This window comes from Dendrobates tinctorius, unplaced genomic scaffold (genome assembly GCF_039654945.1).
Source record: "Dendrobates tinctorius isolate UK_male_01 unplaced genomic scaffold, ASM3965494v1 ptg000093l, whole genome shotgun sequence".
Taxonomy (NCBI): Eukaryota; Metazoa; Chordata; class Amphibia; order Anura; family Dendrobatidae; genus Dendrobates; species Dendrobates tinctorius.
This window is the reverse complement of record NW_027361761.1, coordinates 27,894,789-27,919,801: the sequence shown is the minus strand read 5'-3', so window position 1 is coordinate 27,919,801 and position 25,013 is coordinate 27,894,789. Positions and strand designations below refer to the sequence as shown.

At 45.0% G+C, this 25,013-nt stretch overlaps 2 protein-coding genes across 2 annotated transcripts in view; both read right to left on the bottom strand.

Moving 5' to 3' along the window:
* MRPL19 (mitochondrial ribosomal protein L19) overlaps positions 1 to 13,711 on the bottom strand; it is a 161,742-nt gene extending 148,031 nt beyond the window's left edge. The window contains exons 1-2 of the mRNA XM_073586598.1: positions 13,595 to 13,711; positions 13,390 to 13,519 (exon numbers count right to left, since the gene is read on the bottom strand). Of these exons, the coding sequence (XP_073442699.1) occupies positions 13,390 to 13,519; positions 13,595 to 13,678 (214 nt within the window). The 5' untranslated portion in view covers positions 13,679 to 13,711. The remainder of the gene's footprint in view (positions 1 to 13,389; positions 13,520 to 13,594) is intronic.
* An 8,643-nt stretch (positions 13,712 to 22,354) lies between these two features.
* On the bottom strand, positions 22,355 to 24,778 carry LOC141098663 (serine/threonine-protein kinase 25-like). The gene is made up of 2 exons (XM_073586630.1): positions 24,414 to 24,778; positions 22,355 to 23,804 (listed from the first exon to the last, which is right to left on the bottom strand). Exons 1-2 carry the CDS (start codon positions 24,441 to 24,443, stop codon positions 23,562 to 23,564), a joined length of 273 nt encoding a protein of 90 aa, XP_073442731.1. The 5' UTR covers positions 24,444 to 24,778; the 3' UTR covers positions 22,355 to 23,561.
* Between the last annotated feature and the right edge of the window lie 235 nt (positions 24,779 to 25,013).

Sequence of the window (25,013 nt, the reverse complement as noted above, 5' to 3'; positions counted from 1 at the left end):
GTGTAGGAAAGGAAGCTTGTTACAAGCAGACTGGATTCCAGAGGGCACAATTAAAAGATGGAGATGAGGGAGAGCAAGTAATGTTAATAAGATTATTATGGTTTCGATATGAGGTAGGGTAGGGGTTGAGGGAGATATCCCCTGAAATCAGTAGGAGTAGGAAGATAAAGAGCAAATAGTTGTTGGAATTGTAAGCAGTTTTTTTCTGTGATGTGTTTGGGCAAGATGGGCTGAGGTTTCTCAGGAAGGTGAGGAGTGCGTGGGAACTGTACATGGGAAAGGGAAGTATAGAGGGGCTGATGTGTACGAGTCGTGATGGAGGGGGGATAGGGTGGTGAATGTGGATGGCAAGGGAACACAGGAGGATAAAAATAAAGCACATGGTTAAAGGGGAAGGCAAAGTGTGGGTTACCTGACTCCTGCCCTGACTAACTGCCATGTATAACTGCCGTTTTGCTGGATGCTTAGCTTCTGTGATGCTTTGCTTATGGGATGCTTGCGTGCTGTACCCCACACTGCGTGCTTCCCCTTAGCAACTACTACATATATAGGCCACACTACAGGGTCAGGAGAGAGGGATTGTGGGAGCCGGTTGGGTATAATTTGGCAGCTGGGGCCAGCACACCAGGGGATGGTTAGATGATCAAAGGCACTAGACCAAGATGTGTCAATATGCTATAGCACCTTCCACCTGTTAAGATCTAGAAAGGCCCCAGTCACGGATCTAAAGCAGTAAGTATTACATACAGAGCAACAAATTAATTATACCAAAGCTTTAGCAAGCACATTAAAATATGCAGCAAAATGGTAAAGCAGCAGAAGTATGGAGTTGTACCATTTGGATATATAGCAGCAGAGAATAGAGGCAGCAGAGGTGGGAAGTTGTATCATTCAGGCTGCTTGCTAGCAGTGAATGGAGTAAATACATGCAGGGTGGCTCAGTTGATTACCATTTGGATAAATAGCAGCAGAGAAAATGCACAGATAAAGACTTCCTGCCCAGTTTACTTGGTTCATGTTTTAATTATAGCTCCATTTATTCCATGGTTCTTTCCATGTGAGGATATATACATAAGTACAATAATCTTAAACGATACAAGTCACTTCTGGTATAGGAGGAGAGAGGACCCTGCCTGCAAGGGCTCACAATCTACAAGGGATGGGTGAGGATGCAGTAGGTGAGGGTAGAGCTGGTCATGCAGCATTTAACCATTTCACCCTTAGTTCCAGTATATCACTAAAGGGATTACATTGTATTCTTTATGTCTTCATGGGACAACATTGACCAAATACAGTGGGGCAAAAAAGTATTTAGTCAGTCAGCAATAGTGCAAGTTCCACCACTTAAAAAGATGAGAGGCGTCTGTAATTTACATCATAGGTAGACCTCAACTATGGGAGACAAACTGAGAAAAGAAAATCCAGAAAATCACATTGTCTGTTTTTTTTTCATTTTATTTGCATATTATGGTGGAAAATAAGTATTTGGTCAGAAACAAAATTTCATCTCAATACTTTGTGATATATCCTTTGTTGGCAATGACAGAGGTCAACCGTTTTCTGTAAGTCTTCACAAGGTTGCCACACACTGTTGTTGGTATGTTGGCCCATTCCTCCATGCAGATATCCTCTAGAGCAGTGATGTTTTTGGCTTTTCGCTTGGCAACACGGACTTTCAACTCCCTCCAAAGGTTTTCTATAGGGTTGAGATCTGGAGACTGGCTAGGCCACTCCAGGACCTTGAAATGCTTCTTACGAAGCCACTCCTTCGTTGCCCTGGCGGTGTGCTTTTGATCATTGTCATGTTGAAAGACCCAGCCACGTTTCATCTTCAATGCCCTTGCTGATGGAAGGAGGTTTGCACTCAAAATCTCACGATACATGGCCCCATTCATTCTTTCATGTACCTGGATCAGTCGTCCTGGCCCCTATGCAGAGAAACAGCCCCAAAGCATGATGTTTCCACCACCATGCTTTACAGTAGGTATGGTGTTTGATGGATGCAACTCAGTATTCTTTTTCCTCCAAACTCGACAAGTTGTGTTTCTACCAAACAGTTCGTTTGGTTTCATCAGACCATAGGACATTCTCCCAAAACTCCTCTGGATCATCCAAATGCTCTCTAGCAAACTTCAGACGGGCCCAGACATGTACAGGCTTAAGCAGTGGGACACGTCTGGCACTGCAGGATCTGAGTCCATGGTGGCGTAGTGTGTTACTTATGGTAGGCCTTGTTACATTGGTCCCAGCTCTATGCAGTTCATTCACTAGGTCCCCCCGCGTGGTTCTGGGATTTTTGCTCACCGTTCTTGTGATCATTCTGACCCCACGGGGTGGGATTTTGCGTGGAGCACCAGATCGAGGGAGATTATCAGTGGTCTTGTATGTCTTCCATTTTCTAATTATTGCTCCCACAGTTGATTTCTTCACTCCAAGCTGGTTGGCTATTGCAGATTCAGTCTTCCCAGCCTGGTGCAGGGCTACAATTTTGTTTCTGGTGTCCTTTGACAGCTCTTTGGTCTTCACCATAGTGGAGTTTGGAGTCAGACTGAGGGTGTGCACAGGTGTCTTTTTATACTGATAACAAGTTTAAACAGGTGCCATTACTACAGGTAATGAGTGGAGGAAAGAGGAGACTCTTAAAGAAGAAGTTACAGGTCTGTGAGAGCCAGAAATCTTGATTGCTTGTTTCTGACCAAATACTTATTTTCCACCATAATATGCAAATAAAATGAAAAAAAAACAGACTGATTTTCTGGATTTTTTCTCAGTTTGTCTCCCATAGTTGAGGTCTACCTATGATGTAAATTACAGATGCCTCTCATCTTTTTAAGTGGTGGAACTTGCACTATTGCTGACTAAATACTTTTTTTCCCCACTGTACATGATGCTTTGATACAAAAGTAGTCCATGTATAGCTTGTTTAACAGTTAGTTTGGTGTGCCCTTTACAATTAATCCACTGGTAATAGAAATGGCACCAGGACATGGCCAATGCTAAAGCCTGGCCCACAAGTATGATTATGTCTTCTGTACAAGTGGGAAGCACAAAGATGCCAGTTCTGTTCTCCATCCACTGGGTCGCTGCCGCCATAGTGTCCAACAAAAAAAAAAAAAAAAAAAAAAAAAAAAAAAAAAAAATAACTTGGGCATTAACAAGGCTTGATGAATTTCCATTAAAAAAGCCCCCACACACAACTAACAGTGGTTATCTGGCCTGTCTCTACTGGGAAGACTATGAACATGTGGACATTCTGGAGAGGTGGTTCCAGGGAGTTGTAGAAATAAGTCAGCAGGATGGTTTGAGGCATTGGGATTAGTAGAATAAATCAGCCCTAGTTTTTCAGTTAGATGTCTACAATGTGCATCCTGATAAAAAAAAAAAAAAAAAAAAAAAAAAAAAAAAAATTAAAATAAAATGCAGGAACGACCCTTTTAATTTCCCAGTTATCAACACAATATCTTAGTCCAACATCTTTACAGGCAAAAGAGAAGCCTTAGCTACTGATTAGGTGGAGGTCTAATCAGCTTTTATAGACTCCTTTATTAGGTTTTGGCCTGCAGTTCTGGATTTAAACTATTCACTTATCCCTTGTGAAATTAGGAATTAGATACCAGGACAATAGGACCATCATTTAGTGTGTAGTTCCAGATAAAAACATAGAACCAAGTCAATGGGTACTGCTGTAGCCCAATACTACTAGTTCTTAAACAGCAAACTCCAGTGTACGATATTGCCATGGAGTCAGTTGGAATATGATTAATGCAACCATGTCATGCCCAATATCACAGCCCCCAGATAAATGGTAAGTTACTGACAGACACCGCCTTAGTGACACTACTTTTGAGGCGTCACCTTTCACTCAGAATGTGGTGAATCAGAGCACAATTTAGAGCTGTGAACACTCACTGAGCAAGAAAATTCATGGCATAATTACAATCAAGGGCCTTATGTCACAGACTAAGTAAAGCAAAACTGAGCAATAATTCCACATAGGACATGCTTGTGCTTAGGAGTGTATTCACAGACCCACATGGGCACTTGTATAGCAACAGTCACATGATTCAATAGTAGAAGACAACCAATTCTTGTCACTTTGCCCTTTCAAGTGGCTCAGTCCGTGTAGAGTAGGCCAGTCAGATTGGAACACTACTGTACCTGCACTTCACTCAGCATTTTAGCAGCCACATCTCCAGCTGGACAATGCCAATTCCAGAATGTGCAGAAAACTGTACTAAATAATATATTGCTCAGTAGAAAGTCCATGGTTGAGATAGTGTAATGTCCTGTTCCTTCTCCTTTTAGAGTCCATATCCCAGCACAAGACTGCCAACAATTCTGTTTCTAGAGAGCTGACAGGGGTTATGGTCACCATTAAACTGATCAGGAAAGTTAAATTTTGGCTTTAAAAATGGTCAGGGAAGCTGCTGCCTTGGTTTTGACATGGAATGAGTTTCTACAGATTTGTGACCCAGTAGAGAGTCCTTGCATTTGAGCCATATGGACTAGTTTTACATTCCATTATGTCAGAAGCCATCAGCTCAAAACCGCTTCCTTGGACAGGCTTTGCACTAGCCACTCCGTCTAGCAGGTCCCAGAATAAATCCGGCCTTCACCCTTTAACCCCTATACAGGGATCTGGACTTACTACGGGGTACCCTGGGTTACGTCCACGGAGTAGCTGCTGGCCGAAAGAGCGAGCCTGAGGCAAGGATAATGAATGAAATCCAGGTCAGCATCAGGAGAGACACCCAAGAACAGAATCAGAGAATGCAAGTCAAGGAAATTACTGGGCTCAGATATTAGGAAATCAGAGAGAGTAAAGACAAGCTGGAATACAGGAGCAACATGTCAGAATCAAAATAAGAATGAAGAATGCCACTAATGAACCAAGAGTAAAAGGCTTCTACTGTGTGAGCATGCTTTGGTTACATTCCCACTCTCTCAATAAGGCCTGTATTTTTTAATTTTAAATAAATCCATTATAGAAATATATAATTTATTTTTTATTTGCACTCCATTGTTTAATTTTATTGGTGTATTAACCATTTTACACTTTGTTGCCTTATTACTGTATTATCAGGACCCCAACCTGAAAGCAATACATAAGTAAACGTGTGCCCGAACATTCCATGTGTTGTCTTTTATTCTTAGATACTCCTAACAGGGCTGGTGCAACAGGATTGATGGCTCATGTGGTACTGATAATTAAGAAGGGAAAGAAGGTGGATTCTGGCAGCTACCGTCCAGTAAGCCCAACATCAGTAGTGTGCTAAGATTTTTGATGTCATTAGAGATGACCTGCTGAAGTATATGGTAGATTATATAACTGACAACCTGCATGGATTCATAAAGCGTTAGTAGTGTAATGAACAAGTTGGGATTCTGTGAGGTGGCGAGTGCAAATCTGGATGTTGGTAACACGGCTGAGGACCTTGAGAAGACATTGGATAATGTTCTACACAGCTTTCTAGTGAAGCTACAGAAGCAGAGACTGGGGGAAACTATATGCAGATGGGTAAATTGGCTATGTGACCAGAAACAGTCCAATTGTGTGTTCTCTAAATGCTATATAGTCAGCAGTGGTGACTGTAGAGTTCTGTACTGGACTGATTTGACCTTCATTAAGGACCTTGTGGATTGGATTGAGAGTTAAGTTTCAGCCTTTGTTGGTGACACCAAACTACGTAGGATACAAGTCTAACCTTGACATTATAATATTGCAAAATGATCTGAAGATAACTGACGGGCAAACGAGATTTAATGTAGATAAATGTAAAGTAATGCACCTGGGATGGAGTAATCCCATAGGTGCATATACCTTAAGTGGGAGTATACTCAGGAGCACCGAACAGGTGAAGGATTTGGGTATTTGTTACAATTAAGCTGAGCAGCATCACTCAATATCAGGCAGCATTGCAGAGGCAAACAAGATTTTAGGATAAATAAAGAGAAAAATCCCGAAATTCCAATGTCACTGGTGAGGCCACATCTAGAATGTAGGATTGAGTTTTGGGCTCCACATTTTAAAAAATGATATGCAGAAGTTATGAACAGTTTGAAGACAGGAACAGTTCAAAGATGGGCAACTAGATTACTACAAGGGATGGAAGCCTCTCATGAGGAGAGGTTGGAAAAGTTGGGATTGTTTAGGTAAAAAAATTTTTAAAAAAATTGCTTCGGGGGGGGGGTTCTCATTTATATGTATAATTATGTGTGGCCAGTACAAAACACCGGCAGATGGCTTTCATTCCAAAGACTGTATTGAGGACTAGGGGACACCCATTGCAGGTGGAAGAAATGAGAATCTGGCAGCTTAAAGATAGGATTCTGTACACTTACAGCAGTCAGACTAATGTTTTACCACAGGAGGTAGTAATGGCTGAGACTACAAACAACTTTATTAAAAAACAAAAAAAAAAAAAAACAAAGGCTATACGATTTCCTTGATACACAACACTGGGTTATAGTTAAATTAGAGGCAAAATGTCCATTTGGTGAAGATCCAGGTCTTTTTAACCTACATATTGGCAAAATATGCCTGCTGTCTGCTTTTGGGAATACTTCCAGAACATTTGCCCGTGATAATCGATCTGAAGACCGAATGATCGTATGCAGGAGTCCCACTCGATAAATCCAGGAGTTAACCTTTCTAAACTCACAAAGTTCAGCTGCCGGTACAAGGTGGGGGATCTCCATAGACTGCTTTTGCAGAAGGAATCCAGGTGGAGATTATGCACAAGAGCACACAGAGGCCTGCTGGTTCTGGTTTTAACAATCAGTTTGACTTGACTTCTAGAAAAGCAGTACATAACGGCAACATATGTATTCAACTACCTATGTTCACAGTTTACCATGTGTTAACAGGTGGAAAATAGTGACTCACGGAGTGTTCCTTTGCATTTAAAAAACTTAGTCACTTTCCAATAAGCATGAAAGCCAATCAAGAACAGTGTGTGCGAAACAGCTGTAGTTATCGGAAGTCCTCCACCATCCTCCTGCTGAACCCCATATTCCATTGTTAAAGGAAACTTACTCAGAGCAAGTGCTACCTTTCTCTTTGGACATTGCAATCACAAGTGCTTTATCAGTATGCACTTGTAATCCCAACAGTTAATTGTGTTTTTGCCGACAGGCAGAGTAGGTTGGTCATAGCTGCTTCTACCTTGGATTTAGAGCTGGCAATTTCCCTTCTATACATTAATCCACAATATATAGGCATGATGGACTAATTGGAAATTTAACAGGAGACAGCAAGGGTGGACACCTTGAATCACCACCAGTAGGTAGGAAAGGTCATCTCCATATATTTTACTATATATCCATTGTTCACCAATAAAGGCTGGGGATACAGTCAGGGATAGAAAAGAGTCACCCCATACATGAGAGCCTATTAGCTGATTACTGTAATCCATCAACGTATTGGGTGGAAAAGGGATCCATAACAATGCACCGTTTACTGTATTGTTGGTCGTGTAGCTCCAGTTTTATTTACTGCCGTAGCCCAAGTCCCAACTACCTGATCACCACATTACATTTCTATATGCACCACAAAAGTTGATTCCTGCAGGATGGAATTCCATAAAATGTAATAAGGAGATGCACAATGCAGAGCGGCAGCTCTGGTGACTATGCATAGAGTGTTGGCAGACAATGACCTGAAGCTAGACTTGGTCTTCAAGCCTCTCTCAAAGAAAAAGCAAGTGGAATTCTGGGTTATAAACCTAGCAATAGAGATTTAGCTGGTAAATAGAGGATGAACTTAGACTTCTCTTCAACTATATACCCATCTATCATTAGAATAACGTGGCAAATGGCACTCATCGTCTTTAAATGTCCTTTACTGGATTTTACATAGTGCAGGTGAACATAAGTGGTTAAGTGCCGGACAGCCATTTTCCACACAAATTTCTGCTAAAAGTCCACCTGCACTATGTAAAAACCAATAATGGACATTTAAGGATGGAGAGTGCCATTTGCCATGTTTTTCTCATGAGGATTCTGGACATTTGCTTTGGTGATTTGTGGCTAGGCACCTGTATGTCCTGATCTGGTAATATACTGATTGTCCTGGAATACAGCAGTGCTGGTCATTTTCTCTCTCTATATATATATATATATATATATATCTCCATTTAAGTCAGTCAAACTAAAGTAACCCAATAACACATATACATCTTTACAATTTCCAAGAGTTACTGTATTATCTTTAGTGATTTTATCTGGGGTTTGATGATCTCTTTATGCCTTTGATTGGATGTTTCCTTGTACAATAAAGGAATCTGACAAGTGTACCAAGTTTACATTAACTGAAAAAGACCAGACTTTATGCTGGTAGAATTTTGAGAGAAGCCTGAAGCATGTTTAGCAAACTCCTAGCTTGATATTTGGTTATTTTACTACATTAAATTTCTCAGTAAGGTCTAAAGTCGAAGACTATGGCAGGTCAGGAAGATTAAGTGGTAATGGGAGTTGAGGAAATTTAACAGCTTCAGTTTGATACTGAAGACCAAGCTTTGTGATTGAAGTCTTCCTGTCATATCCTTGTAGAAAAGAACACAAAATTTTGGATCTCAAGTGGAAATTCACTAAAGCTTTTGGTTAGACTTTGACTGGGTGCCTCACAATGGTTGTTTGTGAGGGATTGGGGGGGGGGGCGCGCACAACATCTTTGTTTGTTAATTTCAGGCCCAATATATTATCCAGAGCTGAACTGTGGTTGCCACCCATAAGAAACATGTTCTCAAAAGAACAGGAAAACTGCCATAAGGCAAGACAATTAAAGCCCTGTGCTAATTAATGTGAGGCTGAAGAGCTGAGACCCACTTTCCTTTGTGCAGGGCTGCCAGCTAACATTGGAAACCCTAGAGAGTCACTCACTGATGAATTATGAGCGTACCATACATCTCAGGGTTGTGTCATATGCCACCAGAATCCTGGGAGGTCACCACACCTCATAGTTATCTAGCTTTTCCAGAGACTGAGCCATTGTGACTGGCTTTCTAGAACCACTTAACGAACAACGTTTGGATTCTCCATATAGGTCAAGCCCTAATGAACCAGTTGAGCCATCAGTGGTCTCGTTTGGACCTCTCACTTGGAAGTTATCACCCATCCTAGACATTTAAGATTTCAGCTAGGAGGTCAGGGGAAGGAGGTTTCAGTTCAGCACAGAAGGACAGCAGGAGAAATGGGATGGGTGAGCTAGGGGTTAAAATCTAGCTATTAACATTTAGCCAGTGTTACTGTTCTGCCATGGAAGTGACGTCACATGGAGACTGACCAGAGACTTGCTGTGGATTTAAGTGCTTCCCTGGATACACATGCTACAGAGACTGGTAACTTGACCTAATACAGCTAGCCAAACCCATACCTTTATATGTACTTTTATCTAATCTCTGTACGTACTTCGTACTAGTGATGAGCCAGCATGCTCCGAAGTGCTTGCCTTAGCATCTCACTGCTAGAGATGCTTGTCAAGCATTTCTGGGGTTTCTTGGCAGGAGCTTGGGTCCCCACCCTGCATGTTTGGCGCTCTCCACTGATACAAATCAACATACAGGGATTGACACACTAATGCCACAGCCATGTCAGCTGTGGCATTACAGTGATTGGCTGGCCACACAGTCACCCTGCTCATCACAGTCAGCTCTGGAATCACCAATGTAGGGAGAGATGCTGCAGACATCAGGACAGATTTGCTTTTTAGTTTGTGGGTATACCATCTTTCATACTCAAAGACATTGAAACCAATAGTCCTTTGAGGACTACTCATACTGCATAGATATCAGTGCTAGGTAGGCAGTGTTTGTGGCTGACTTCATTGCATATAGCAGGAGGGTCCATTCCAGTACCGTCCGCTGTTTATTACAGATATTTACCATATATACATAGCCCCCAGGTATCAGAGGCCAGGAATCCATCCCCTCCCCCACCCATCTTAATCCTGATTTTTTTCTCAAAAGGAAGCCAGAGCACACTTTTGCTCCATTGCCTTTTTGGCATTACAGAACACAGCCAGCCCAGATCCTTTCCTTATTACAGTATGAAAATCCAGCTTTTTAAACAGGGGTTTGGCTGTCACAGGGATCACATCTGGGTGCAGAAAATTGCCATTTCTGGGCTACTGTAAAATGGTGTTATATTGTCTTCTACAAGATGATACCAGGTTCTCCCCAGCAAGTAGTTACCTACAGGCCACCTGTTTTAAACAAACTCCCACATCTTCTCGCCCAACCTTCCTGTACCAATCACTAGGGGACCACAGCAGAACACCACTATTGAACCAAGAGCAGTGTCTAAAGGTTGTTGGTTGGATAACAGATAATGCTTCCAGTCACTTTCCCACCAGCACCACCCCTCTTGTCTTCCACATGGTCAAGTCTCAATAGCCGTGAGCCTGGACTGTATACGCCTCATCCCGATTCTCCATCCCCCCCACCATGCCGGATGCCCAGAGAATACTGATCCCACACTTGGACACTACGAAGAGCTGTTCACTTTTCTATTTATAGATTCCAACCTCTTGCCTGGTCCACTTGAAGCTGGGCAAGAGGAGACGGCATGTAGCGATACCCAAAATATTTGAGCAGCCATGGTCACACGAAAGCAATGGTGGGAGTGAGCCACAAGAGGTGGATGATGAGACTGTTGCCAGATATTCAGGAGGAGGACCAGAGTGTGGAAGACGAGGTGGTAGATGATATAGTAACTGACCGAAGCTGGCAGGAGGACAGCAGCACACAAGGGGAGGGAGGTGTAGCATCACAACAGGTAGGAAGAAGCAGTGTGGTGGCTGCAGAAAGAAGGTGGGCAACTGTTCCCCATAACACCAACATGACAGAAGTTGAAGTTCAACTGTTATGTCTTACCAAGTCTTTAAGGACTCTGCTGATAACCCCAAACAGGCCATTTGCACCATCTGTCATGCCAGCATTAGCAGGGGTAGCTAAACTACCAGCCTGACCACCACAAGCATGATCAGGTACATGGCAGCAGAGCACCTGACTTTGTGGGCTGAACCCCAGGAACAGTGTCTGTGGGTGACACCACCACTTCCACTGTTGTGCGTTCAAGCCAATTCCCTGTCCACAGCGCAAGCAAAGATACCACCTCTTGCCCTGCACGTGTCGTTGCCCACACTCAATTACTACCATGAAGCACATCCATGTCCTTACCCTAGTGTTGAGTTTTCCATACCCCAGTCCTTGGAACCCAAGTGCAAATATGCAGCCAACACCCCACAGTACTTAATTCATATATTTCTCATCTTGTGTTCTAAGGCTACTTTCACACTTGCGTTTTTTTGCACACACAAATGCATGAAAAAATGCATCATGCATTTGTGTGGGTTTTGGTGCATTTTTTAAAAATCCATGCGTTTTTTTGCGCATACGTGTGCACCCATAGGCTTTAATTGGTGTTTTGCTGTAAAAAACGCATGCGTTTGAGGCAAGTCGGACGCACAAGAAGTGCAACAGGATGCATTTTGTGCGCCTGAGCACACAATGCAAAAAAATGCATACAAACACATACCCATGTTAAAGTATAAGGGAAAAAACGCATGCGTTTTTTGCGCTAAAAAGCAGCACAAAAAAACCCAAGTGAGAAACCAGCCTAAGTGTTGCCTTTTAGACTTGTGAAGAGAAGCTTTCCACAACCTGATGGCGGCAGCTGGCCCTCGGTACTCAATCCCCAGCCGCCACCATTTCTCCTGGTGTGTCATCCCAGCATTACACAAGCAAGTGTCCCACAACCACGCAACAGACAGGAGAACATTGGGCCCACCAAAGAGGAGAAAAAAAAAAAAACCCACGCATCCTTGAACAGCAGGCACTAATTTAGGTGCATGCGTCATGAAGCATTTGTATGAGAAAACTTACAAGTGAATGAACCTTAAGGCTCAGATTAAGCCACCAAATCCCATGGAGAGCCCCTGTGCTGATGCAGGACCCCCACATGTGCAGTCCTTAGTGCACCATGAAGGGTCACATACTGTACATCATTACACTAACTTTCCATTTATTTTAATGAAGCCTAGGCTGAAGAGCCACATTACTGGTGAGGAATGGAGACCATCATGTGTACCTGAAGGGCGACCCTCCAGAATCAGCACTGCCACATCAGTCACTGGGCGTCTTATATATATATAATTGAGTGGAGGAGCAGCACCAAGTCGGCACAGGGCATGGAGCAGAGCATGGGAGCGCCTTGTATTAATGTTTCCTCCAGAATCAGTGTTACTAATGATACCAGCAATGGCAGTGTTAAAGGAGTCTGACAACAGGATTTTGCTATGCAGTTTGAGGGCAGCATGAGGCAGGGGAAGAGACCCTGATTCCAGGGATGTGTCACTTATCGTAGTGAAAAGGCACACAGCCTAATAAGGCAACACAGATTTCCTTTTTAGGGTCTCCTTCATCAAAGACATTACTAGCTGACTATGTGCCTCCTATACTAGAGAAGTCTGGTGTGGGCAGAGGTAGCTCTGCTGCATCTACAGTAGAGTAAGCTATCACAACCCCTATAGTCTAAAGCAAGTGACAACGCTGGAATCAGGGTCTCTTCCCGTACACTATACTGCTCAGATGAGTCAGCATAAGCCCAATGACATTCACATTATATCCAGTACAGTCCAGACTATGAGGCCACCTGAGGAAATTGTTGGTGGGCCCCAGCCACTGGTTACAGAGACCAGAGAAGGTGATGGCCGAGAATATTGATTATTCTGGGTACGCGCTCTAACGCACCTGAAAAATTAGATTCTTCAAGACACGCACAGCAACGCAAACACTACATTTGTGTTTTGCCATTTTTACCAACTCCAGGATCAGAAGCCTACAATCCAGATGAAGTAACCTGACCACTGAGCCACCAGGGGAAAAAGAAAAAAATAAGTACATGTTCTTTCATGTCCTGATGACCCAAAAGATAATATTTCTCCCTCGAGGCATTTGGTACCAGCGGAATGACAGTCATGTGTTCACACTGAGAAAAAAAAAAAAAAAATTATATAGATTCCAGGTGAAGCCCTGGGTGCAGCTCCAGACAACCCCACAGCCGGGGTCCAGCGCACAGGGTCCTGCAGGAACTCAAGTAGTCAGGAGAAGATACCCGGTGACCAAGGCCCCAGCCACCGACTGGATCAGAATACATAAGTTATATGTGAAGTTGATTAATGTGAGAATCCTCAGGAGCAGGAAGATCTCAGTAACCAAGTGTGAGGAGCAGCTTCATCACTGAGAGCCATGGGAACCAGCAGATTCCACCGCTAGTGTCAGTAACATGTACCAGGAGGCCATAAGCAACAAACTTGTAAAAATAGAAAAAAGAAAGGTTGGGCAGTTCTAGAAATACCTGTGCACCTAGAGTGGGCATCCCTGGACCCACCTTGGTGCTGCTGTCTTCTGGCAGGGACCATCTTGGGCAGCCACACATCTGATGTCCAACCACAGAAACAGGCAACTCCACACTGGATCCCTTGCTGATGGGATTGGATTCCCCCAATGGGCACAAGCTCCTTGATAAACGCAGGAGACCCACTAATCTTAGACAGGCTCAGTTCTGTGCTCCACTCTCAGCCACCATTAGTTACCTGAGGAAATGACCGATTCCAGGAAAACCGCACTACTGTGTGTCCATGATCAGTTATCAGGCGATCACAGAACATGCGGGACATATGGGTCAACTCCACCACTAAACCCACACATAAGCCAAGATGAACCCAAGCAACAGCTGGTCACTGTGCAGGGAGGTTAAGTAGGGTGTGGTGCTGCTCCATTGGCCGCAATGATTACTCCAGCTGGAGAAACTGCTACATTAGGTGGAACCCCAGGTCCCAGCCCATCTATAATAATAATGTCTCCTTCACTAAGAGCCTTCAGTAATAAAAGCAGAAGGTGGTGGAGCTGGTCCAGGTAGAGCTGTGAGGCTTCTGATTTGTTTCACTGTTGTGGCTAATGGAGGAAAGAATGACTGAATCTGAGTATCGGGTCTGTTGTATAATTATATCATGGTTCCAAGAAAACATGGAGGTAAAACATGGTGGGGTAATTTTAAAAAGTCTTTCAGTGACCCTACTATCAAAGAGGCGAAGAGAATGGTGTTTAGTAGCTGAGTGTTGTCCTGACATCAATAGTGATGACTGGGGGGGGAGTGATCACTAGAAGCAGATACAATTATATCTGGCCTAGGTGACAAAACGCGCTTTTTTGCGCAAACAACGTGCGTTTTCTGTGAAGGAGTCCGGTTTTCATGTAGAATTTTTTGCAATATGTGTGCACATAGCCTAAGGCTAAGTTAGTGCACACGTAGTTTTTAGGGTGTGCGGATTTTTTGGGAAAATCTGCAGGACAAAAGTCCTGCGATTTTGCCTTGCGGTTTCACACCTCATAAGGATAAGGTGTGAAACCACACAAAGAATTGACATGCGGATTGTAACACGCAGCAAAATCAGCAGCATGTGCACAGCGGTTCCTCCCCCCCCATAGGAAATAAAGGTACTGTACAACGCAGCAGAATTTGCTGCAGATTCGCAGTAGAATCCGCACCGTGTGCACATACCCTTAGGTTGTGTGCACACTCGGATTCTGCTGCGGATCTGTAGCAGTTTTTGCTGGGGTGTACAGTACCATTATAACCTACAAAAACCGCAATGCCAACGGAGTGGAATATTCTGCGCAAATTTGCTGTGGTTTCAAAACCCCAGCATGTCAATTTTTTGTGTGGATTCCACAGCGGTTTTAGTCAAATCCGCTCAGAAAAATCCACGACGTGTGCACTCACCCTTACATATACTTGAGATTTTTTTTTTTATGCAGCTGCTGGGGGTGGCCATTTTTATTTGTTGTGTAAATGTCTGAGCATGAGGCTATGTACCCACGTATGGAGAAAATTCCTGGCTAAAGACAGGACTCCTTCCCAGGAAAAACATTTTTTTTTTGTTTTTTTCCAGAGCATCCACATTCTCAGACTATAGTGGGAAATGCATTTTTTTCCGCAAAATTAATGAACATGCTGCGTTTTTTACCGCGATGCGTTTTTTTGTGTGAAAAAAGCGCATCATGTGCACAAAAATTGCAGAATGCCTTATAAGAATGGGATGCTTAATGTATGCGTTTTTAACGGATTTTTGCATGGAAAAACCGCTTAAACGCGTAAAACCGCTTATGTGGGCACACAGCCTGACACACACTGCAAGTAGAACCTCACCTGAGCCTAGGACTCCGCATGTCCTCCATTGCGGCTGGTAACTGAGCTCGTCAGCTGTGGGGGGGAGTTGGGCGCCATTTTATTGTAGTCCCCGGAGCTGAGTAGCCCAATCACTCTCGTCTCAGTGTACCTTCACTGTGACATCTGGCTTCTTTGTAAGGCCATGTTCACACCTTGCAGGAATACATGGTTTTTTGTTTTCTGCAGATGTCACTACCAGATAACAATCATCTCCCCTTTATTTCAAACATTTCTGGGGCAGATGTGAAGCCACATTTCTAATGTGCTTATTTATAGTACAGAAACCTAGGATTCTGCACTTGATAAAGTAACTCCAGCTGTATACATACAATTTTCTTTTTTAGGCTCCACATAAATTTTTTTTTTTAATGAAATGCATTAAAATGGACTATTCACTACAAAGCATTTTTCATTATTTTTTATTTTATAGGATGAGAAATCTTATTCTCCCTGTAAAATACAAATACATCCATTGTACACAGCAGTGTATTTCTATTAGCATAATCTGCCTGTAGTCCGAGCCTGCAGTACTGAACAAGTGCACAAGTCTCCCCATGACCTAATCAGGACTTGTGTTTCAATTAAGTGTCTGTAATGTTGTTAGCTTGTGGGTTCAAGATCTGGGAACACTAAAAGAAAAAGTTACATTTTTCTAAGTACTTTATTTTTTACTACTTTTATGGGACAAAAAAATCTTGTTCACCTCAGTATACAGGCACCATAAAAATGCATGGTTACATACAGTGTATTTCTATGGAATTGTACAAGCTGCTCCTGGTTTGCTGCCTGCAGTATAGAGGTTAAGATTACCAAAATCTCTACTTACAGTGGGCTGTAGCTCAGTAGTAGGCTGGAGTCACACATAACATATTAAAATACGGTCCGTATTTAACGGCTGTAATACGCAGAAATGGTCCCTAAATAGTGATCCATATGGCATCCGTTGTCAGGGTGTGGCCGCGTATTTTGCCCTGCCCATGATAGCATCCGTAAGTAATCTGTATACCAGTTTTTTTTTTTCTCGCAGGCTTGCAAAATGGACATATAATGGATCCCTATGACAGGTTAAAACCCAAACGAAAGAATAGATATGTACACATAGAATATACTGTGTATATATATATATATATATTCTATGTATGTGTGTGTCTATATCTATTCTTTTGTTTCTTTATTAAACCTGTCAGTGTGGTTTTACTGTATCGCGAAATGAATTGCCGGCTTTTCTAAAGGACACCGGGTGTGTTTTTCTCGCAAGTCACACATCTGGTCTGTGTGTAATGCGTTTTTTTTTTGCGCACCCATAGACGTGCATTGGCGTACTACGCTGACAATCGCAGCATACTGCAATTGGCACAGACTGTAAATTATACACCAGAAATATACGGCTGTTGGGAGCTGCCCCATAGAGAATCATTGGTCCGTGTGCAATGCGTGGTTTTTAAGCCTCACTCGTCTGTATTTCTCTAGTGTGACGCCGGCAAACAGTGATGTGAGTTCAAGTTTGGGTCCTAGGGAGACTTGATCACAGGAGGGAGGATTAATACTATGTAATTTATGCAGTGAGCAGAGGAGGAGCTGCAGATGGAGCAATGAAGACTCGTAGGAGGTGAGTGGCATAAGGCTATGTGCACACGTTGAGTATATTTTGTGTGGAAATTTCTTCATCTCATGGCAGCAGAAAAATGCAGCTTCAAAAAAATGTTTTTTTTTTGGCATTCAATGGGTAAAAAAACGCACAGAGAAGTGACACGCTGCAGATTATTTTCGGCACTAAATCTATAAGGCCAATATACTTAACATGTGCATGAAACTTCAGGTTTCTCATTCACTTTGCTGGCATCGAGTTTTGCCAGCAAATCTGCATGGTAGTGTAGGGAGGAGGACCCCGGCAGAGTGTCCGGGACGGAATCAAGGGGACCGCCATCTGAGTTCCTAAGGAAACAGTACCCGGGGAGCAGAGGAGGAGAGTGGACTGTTGAGAGTGACGGTATAGCAAGGGGAGGGGCGAGTATAAAAGGGACAGCGAGCGCGCAGGGGAGTCAGTTGGTGATACGTCAGACACGGAGCAGGAGACGGAGGGGGCGTGCGAGAACGAGAAGGCCACAGACAGTACAGAGAGGAGACCAGCAGCAGAGGGGCGATACGTAGTGGCCTTCAGGAAGGAGGTGCCGAGCTTACCGACAGAGGACTGTCTCTTCACCCCAATCCTGGGTCACGATCTGCCCCCGGTCATCCTCGACCGTTACCGCTGAACCCGAGCCAGCCGCAACCTGTCCGCTGCCTCTCCCGGCCGCTGCTGCCCCACTTCAGCCTGCGATTGCGGCCTGCCTGCTGCCACTCGCGGACGCTGCCGTTTCACTTCAGCCTGTGGTTGAGGCCTGTCCGTCACTGCTCACAGCCGCCATCACCCCGCTGCAGTCGGCAGTTGGGGCCTGTTCCTCGTCAGCAGAGACACTCTTGACACAGCCCCAGGCTGTGCGTGTGGCCAGAAAACTGCCACTCTTGGGAACTGCAACACAAACCTGTTTGGGATCAGGAGTGCCAATGAACTCGCTAACAAGCACAACCCCGCTGTTACTACAGGGGGATACCTCATCTCAGGACTCCATCAGGGTCTGTTGTGCCCCAACTCCTCCTGGGCGCTGGGGTGCCCAAAGACTACACCAGATCTTCAGCAGCTGGGCCCAGCAGCTGCGACGCCAAGGCAGCCTCATCAGAGATGCCAAAACAGCTTCATCAGCAACGCAGCTGCAACAGAGACGCCGAGGGGCGTCAACACGAATAAGTGACGTTATAAAGCATAAGGACCCGTAGACGGCCATACCGTGGCCCCATAGTAACTGGCCTCGGCCGGGTTAGTCGTCTTCCTTTTATATAGTGTTTGGTTGTACTGAGTCCCTGTGAGGACAACTGTGTTGTTATCCCTTTTTGGTTGCTTAGTATAGCCCTAGTGGCTTCAATTTATAAAAGTTTATTTTCCAAAGTTCAACCAGTCTCGCGTCTCGTCACTGCATCCTGCGTACCTGCTGTTACCTACAGTAGGAACACACCAAATCTGCAACGTGTGCACACAGCCTTAGAAGCTGAGAGAAAAGCTTTCACGGGACTAAGCCCTCAAAGCAGGACAGTCCCACTGAGTCAGGGTGGGAGCGATGCCTACGGTCTCCCCGGCCTTTCTACATTGTTGGTAACTGCTGAGAAATCATGTGTAAGCGGCTTAACGAATCGTCCCAAGAATGTTCTTGTGAAATATTAAAGCAGCTTTTTTTTTCACCTCTCTCAATGAGGGATTGTTTGTGGGACAAACTCCATTTTACTGGGTCACATACTTTGCGTTCATCACTAGAGTTGAGCGAAACGGGTCGGTCAATTTCAAAAGTCGCCAACTTTCGCAAAAGTCAGGTTTCATGAAACCAAACCCGACCATGGCGCCAAAGTCGCGTTTCAAAAGATGCTTCCAGCGCCCTTTTTCAGCCAATGATGGAGGACGCACACTATGGGCAACGCGATGACATAGGCAGCGGTCACCACCATCTTTGAGAAAGGCATGCAAGTGATTGGCTTGCTTTGTGTGGCGTCACAGGGGCTATAAAAGGGCGTACACGCCGACCGCCAGCTTACTTCTGCTGATCACAGAATAGGGAGAGCTGCTGATTCTGTAGGGAGAGAGTTAGGCAGGGAAGAAGATACAAAAAACTGCTTCTGCTGCTAGCGATTTTACCTGTACAACACACCACTTAGTGTGCAGTGCAAGGGGAGTCTCTATTTTTGTGCATCAGCTTTTTGGTTATTAGGCTGCCTTATAAGGCTCCCTGATAGCTGCATTGCTGTTTTCACACTGCTGTGCAAACTGCTTTTTTAAAAGCAAAAATACATTTCATCCTCTTTTTTGCCCAGTGACCAAGCGTTCATTTTTCCACACTTTTGTGTGCAGCAGTCCTGCTTATTAGGCTGCCTGCTGCCATACTTGGGACTGAGAGCATCATTGTCAGCGTCCTCAAATCTCTAGGGAGATTCAAATTCTCCCCAGTCCTATACAGACATTTTATACACCATCCAATTTCAGCCTGTTATATTGAGGTGTAATCTACACTGGGCCTGAGACAGTGGCGTAGCAACTGTTTGTGGCGCCCGGGGCGGTCGAAAAATTTGCCGCCCCTTTGGTCGTTGATAATCCGGAAGCATCCGAAGAGCCCACACTACACTCAAAGATCTAATTTTTAGTCTGCTACTAACTCTGCTGTTATTATTTCTACATTTCTAGACTTTCATCTTCTTGTAGTTCTCTCTCTCTCTCTCTCTATATATATATATATATATATATATATATATATATATATATATATATATATAACTAGCTGAAGAGCCCGGCGCTGCCCGGGCATAGTAACTAACTGTGGTTAGTTATAGCAAATTATAATTATCCTCCGTCCCGTGCCCATATGCCCATCATACATCTCCTCCATCCCATAGTCGAGTGCCCATATACCCATCACACATCCTCCATCCCATAATCCCATGCCCATATACCCATCACATATCCTTCGTCCCATGCCCATATACCCATCATACATATCCGCCATCCCATAGTCGAGTGCCCATATACCCATCACACATCCTCCATCCCATAGTCCCATGCCCATATACCCATCATACATATTCGCCATCCCATAGTCGAGTGCCCATATACCCATCACACATCCTCCATCCCATAGTCCCATGCCCATATACCCATCATACATATCCGCCATCCCAAAGTCCCGTGCCCATATACCCGTCATGCATATCCTCCATCCCATAGTCCCGTGCCCATATACCCATCACACATCCTCCATCCCATAGTCAACCATTATGACATCATAATGAGCAGCGGGGCTTGCAGCCTATGACATCAGCGTCGCCATGGCATCCACTATGACATCATATTGAGGGGCGGAGCTTGGTACACACACTTTTTCCCCATTATGTAGATAGGGGCAAAATTGTTTGGTGAATTGGAATGCACGGGGTTAAAATTTCGCCTCACAACATAGCCTAGGATGCTCTCGAGGTCTAGACGTGTGACTGTGCCAAATTTTGTGGCTGTAGCTGCGACGGTGCGGATGCCAATCCCGGACATACACATACACACACTTGAGCTTTATATATTAGACTAGCTGAAGAGCCCGGCGCTGCCCTGGCATAGTAACTAACTGTGGTTAGTTACAGTATAGAAAATTATAATTATCCTCCATCCCATAGTCCTGTACCCATATACCCATCATACATATCCACGATCCCATAGGCCCGTGCCCATATACACATCATACATATCCTCCATCCCAGAGTCGAGTGCCCATATACCCATCATACATATTCTCCATCCCATAGTCCCATGCCCATATACCCATCATACATATCCTCCATCCCATAGTCCCATGCCCATATACCCATCATACATATTCGCCATCCCCTAGTCCCATGCCCATATACCCATCATACATATTCGCCATCCCATAGTCCCATGCCCATATACCCATCATACATATTCGCCATCCCATAGTCGAGTGCCCATATACCCATCACACATCCTTCATCTCATAGTCCCGTGCCCATATACCCATCATACATATCCTCCATCCCATAGTCGAGTGCCCATATACCCATCATACATATCCGCCATCTCATAGTCCCGTGCCCATATACCCGTCATACATATCCTCCATCCTATAGTCCAGTGCCCGTATACCCATCACACATCCTCCATCCCATAATCCCGTGCCCATATACATATCCGCCATCCCATAGTCCCGTGCCCATATACCCGTCATACATATCCTCCATCCCATAGTCCAGTGCCCATATACCCATCATACATATCCTCCATCCCATAGTGCCGTTCCCATATACCCATCATACATATCCTCCATCCCATAGTCCGGTGCCCATATACTCATCACACATCCTCCATCTCATTGTCAACCATTATGACATCATAATGAGCGGCGGCGGGGCTTGCAACCTTTGATGACATCAGCGTCGCCATGGCAACCATTGTGACATCATAATGAGGGGCGGGGCTTGGCGCGCACACACTTTTTCCCCCAGTATGTAGATAGGGGCAAAATTGTTTGGTGAATTGGAACGCGCGGGGTTAAAATTTCGCCTCACAACATAGCTTAGGACGCTCTCGGGGTCCAGACGTGTGACCGTGCCAAATTTTGTGGCTGTAGCTGCGACGGTGCGGATGCCTATCCCGGACATACATACATATATACACACACACGCACACACACGCACACACACACACACATATATATATACATACATACATACACACTTTGAGCTTTATATATTAGATGTGTGTGTGTGTGTGTGTGTGTGTGTATGTACTAGCTGAAGAGCCCGGCGCTGCCCGGGCGTAGTAACTAACTGTGGTTAGTTATAGCAAATTATAATTATCCTCCATCCCATAGTCCCGTGCCCATATACCCATCATACATATCCTCCATCCCATAGTCGAGTGCCCATATACCCATCACACATCCTCCATCCCATAGTCCCATGCCCATATACCCATCATACATTTCCGCCATCCCATAGTCCCGTGCCCATCATACATATCCGCCATCCCATAGTCCCGTGCCCATATACCCATCATACATATCCGCCATCCCATAGTCCCGTGCCCATATACCCATCATACATATCCGCCATCCCATAGTCCCATGCCCATATACCTGTCATACATATCCTCCATCCCATAGTCCCGTGCCCATATACCCATCATACATATCCGCCATCCCATAGTCTCGTGCCCATATACCCATCATACATATCCGCCATCCCATAGTCCCGTGCCCATATACCCGTCATACATATCCTCCATCCAATAGTCCAGTGCCCATATACCCATCACACATCCTCCATCCCATAGTCAACCATTATGACATCATAATGAGCGGCGGCGGGGCTTGCAACCTATGATGACATCAGCGTCGCCATGGCAACCTTTGTGACATCATAATGAGGGGTGGGACTTGATACGCTCACACTGTTTCCCCAGTATGCAAATAGGGGCATTATGACATCATAATGGGGGGGCTTGACGCGCACACACTTTTTCCCCAGTATGTAGACAGGGGCAAAATTGTTTGGTGAATTGGAACGTGCGGAGTTTAAAATTTCGCCTCACAACATAGCTTAGGATGCTCTCGGGGTCCAGACGTGTGACTGTGCCAAATTTTGTGGCTGTAGCTGCGACGGTGCGGATGCCTATCCCGGACATATACATACATACATACATACATACATACATACATACATACATACATACATGCTTTATATAATGCTTGATGATGCTGGAAAAAGACCTAATGGCTTTTTTAATAATAATTTTTTAAAATGTGACAAAAAAACAAAGTACAAATTATTTTCGAAACTTGGGTAAAGTTCAGCGGTGTTCGCCGGGCTGGAAGTGCGCTGCCACGCCCACGTTGGAGACACACAGACAGGTCCTGCTGGCTGTTGCTGCTGCACTGTGCCTCTGCGCTTCTCCCACAGAGGAGAGGAATTGCTGCTGCTGCCGCGCCGCCCCAACACACGTGCCGCCTGGGGCGGACCGCCCCCCCATGCTACGCCACTGGGCACTGCTGAGGTGTTATGGAAGCCCAGGTTGCTTTGATAGCAGCCATCAGCTCGTCTTAAGAGATCTGGTTGTTCATAATATTAGCCAACGTGTTGCGCAGAGATAGACAGGGAGCGCTCTACTGGTTCAAAACGAAAATGGAAGTGAAGCTCCCTGAACTGACATACAAATCAGGACACTTTGAGGATAGGAAAGTTTAATTTCTTTGTGCTTTGCAACACTTTGGGCTGAACAATCCCTTTAAGGCTGGGGTCACACTAGCGTATGGCATCCGATGTGAGAGCTCTGCTGCGAGTGTGAGTCGAGTGTCCTGCTACTGCACTCCCATTGTCTCACACAGCTGATCAGAGCACAGCTGCGGAGGAGGCGGAGAAAGTAGTTTCTCCATCTCCTCCGTTGCCGGCGTCACCGTATATCGCACCTCACTCAGATGATATCCGAGTGATGTGCGTTGTGTCACTCGCACCCATAGATGCAAGTGAGCCGAGACTCGGCCAAGTCTCATTGCCAATCGCAGCATGCTGCGACCGATTCAGCATGAGAAAATCGCAGATATGATCTGCCCCAAAGAATAACACTGGAACGAGTGCTATGCAATGTTTTATCGCATAGCACTTGTCCGTATTCCACGGTAGTGTGACGCCGGCCTAAGTCTCCCATCGAGACTCAGTTTCCTAGTACAGAGCGCATTAATAAAGGTTTAGGACGTTACGTTCAGGTAGGAGCCATAATAGCGATTGATATAAGGACTGTCAAACTGGCTCAGAACAGTGATCTCTTGTTGAATGTCCTCAATCTCATCTTCTGCCTCTTCGAGGTCTATGATCTTGATGGCCACCACTTCTTTGCTGAGATTCTCTATACCTTTGCACACTTCTCCAAATGATCCCCTCCCAATGCGCTCCAGCTTGGTGAAGAGGCGTTCTGGGTCCATTCTCGATCCCTACAGAGGAAGAAATAATCAGAAAGCCACAATACCTAGTGCCTTTACCATTTACTTTCTAGATGGGCCGTCACATGACAGCAGCTGCTTCCCTCCCCCCTGTCCCATTTCCTTTACTGAATTCCGTATACAAAGCCTGGGGCAAGTGGCGGCGTAATGCAGGCTGCGCCGGGCAGTTATACCGGTCACAGTCCTCCTCGTGTAGCAATAACCAGTGGTGGATTCCGTGTACAGACAGCAGTCACTTTGATATTAAATCACAATCAGTTTTGTTTTTCTGAAATCAACCACAAACTGTCTTCACTTTCCAATCTGCATGGTAAAAATAATGACTACCTGAAGGCGACATTCTTTCAGCTGATCCCTGAGGCTCATTCTGTACTGCTGTATGTGGATCAGTGCTGAGTGCGCAACTCTGGAGCCGGTTAGTGCAGGTGCAGCTCATGAGAAGCGAGACGAGACCCTGACTAGTGCACAACAGACACGATGCAACGAAAACAGACCCGTGAAGAAGCCACGTTACCCATCAGACCTGGAGACTGGCGGAGTTAGCGCGGCTTCTTGGTGGGCGACCCAATAGCGGTGTACTGCAATAAAAGTGAGAATTACCTGTGATGGGAAGTCCCGCAGGTGCGCCATTCTGGAGCAATCTGATCCCGCTCAGGGACAGATCAGTGACCCGTAGACTGGGGATGGCGGCACAGCGCACACAACTTGCCCCACATCGCTCGCCCCCTCTATAATCTGCGCAGCCCTGAATGCAACACACTGACACGAAGCAGCAGCTGTGAGACTGTTCTGCTACCAATACTCCAATAGTCATAGGCAGTGGCTGCAATGTGCAGAGATAACATGTCCCTACTGCTGGGATGTATGGAGCCCAGCACACTACATCCGCAGCTCCCTCCTATACTAAGCTATGGCAACCCCTAGCTCTGAGCCATAGCCACTCAGCACAGCAATACACAGCTGGCCTGCTCTATACAGAGAAGAAAACAGTCCTCCCTGATGCCACACACATACTTGCGTCATCCCCGCCCTGGATCCTGGGACATGTAGTTCTTTTGGAAGCCGTTGTGTATTGTCCTGATGGCACCCAGAACTACAAATCCCACAAGCAAAAGGCGTGGGGTGTTCTGGGAGTTGTAGTAGTTAGGCATGAACGTAAACAGGAGACATTTAAGTCATGTGACCGGAGTTAGGTGTTAC

Excerpts from the sequence above, each read along its gene's own strand:
- LOC141098663 (XM_073586630.1), bottom strand. The coding sequence starts at position 24,443 with ATGGCGCACCTGCGGGACTTCCCATCACAG. Across the intron at positions 23,805-24,413 it reads TGCGGGACTTCCCATCACAG|GGATCGAGAATGGACCCAGA; the intron begins GTAATTCTCACT and ends CTTCCTCTGTAG.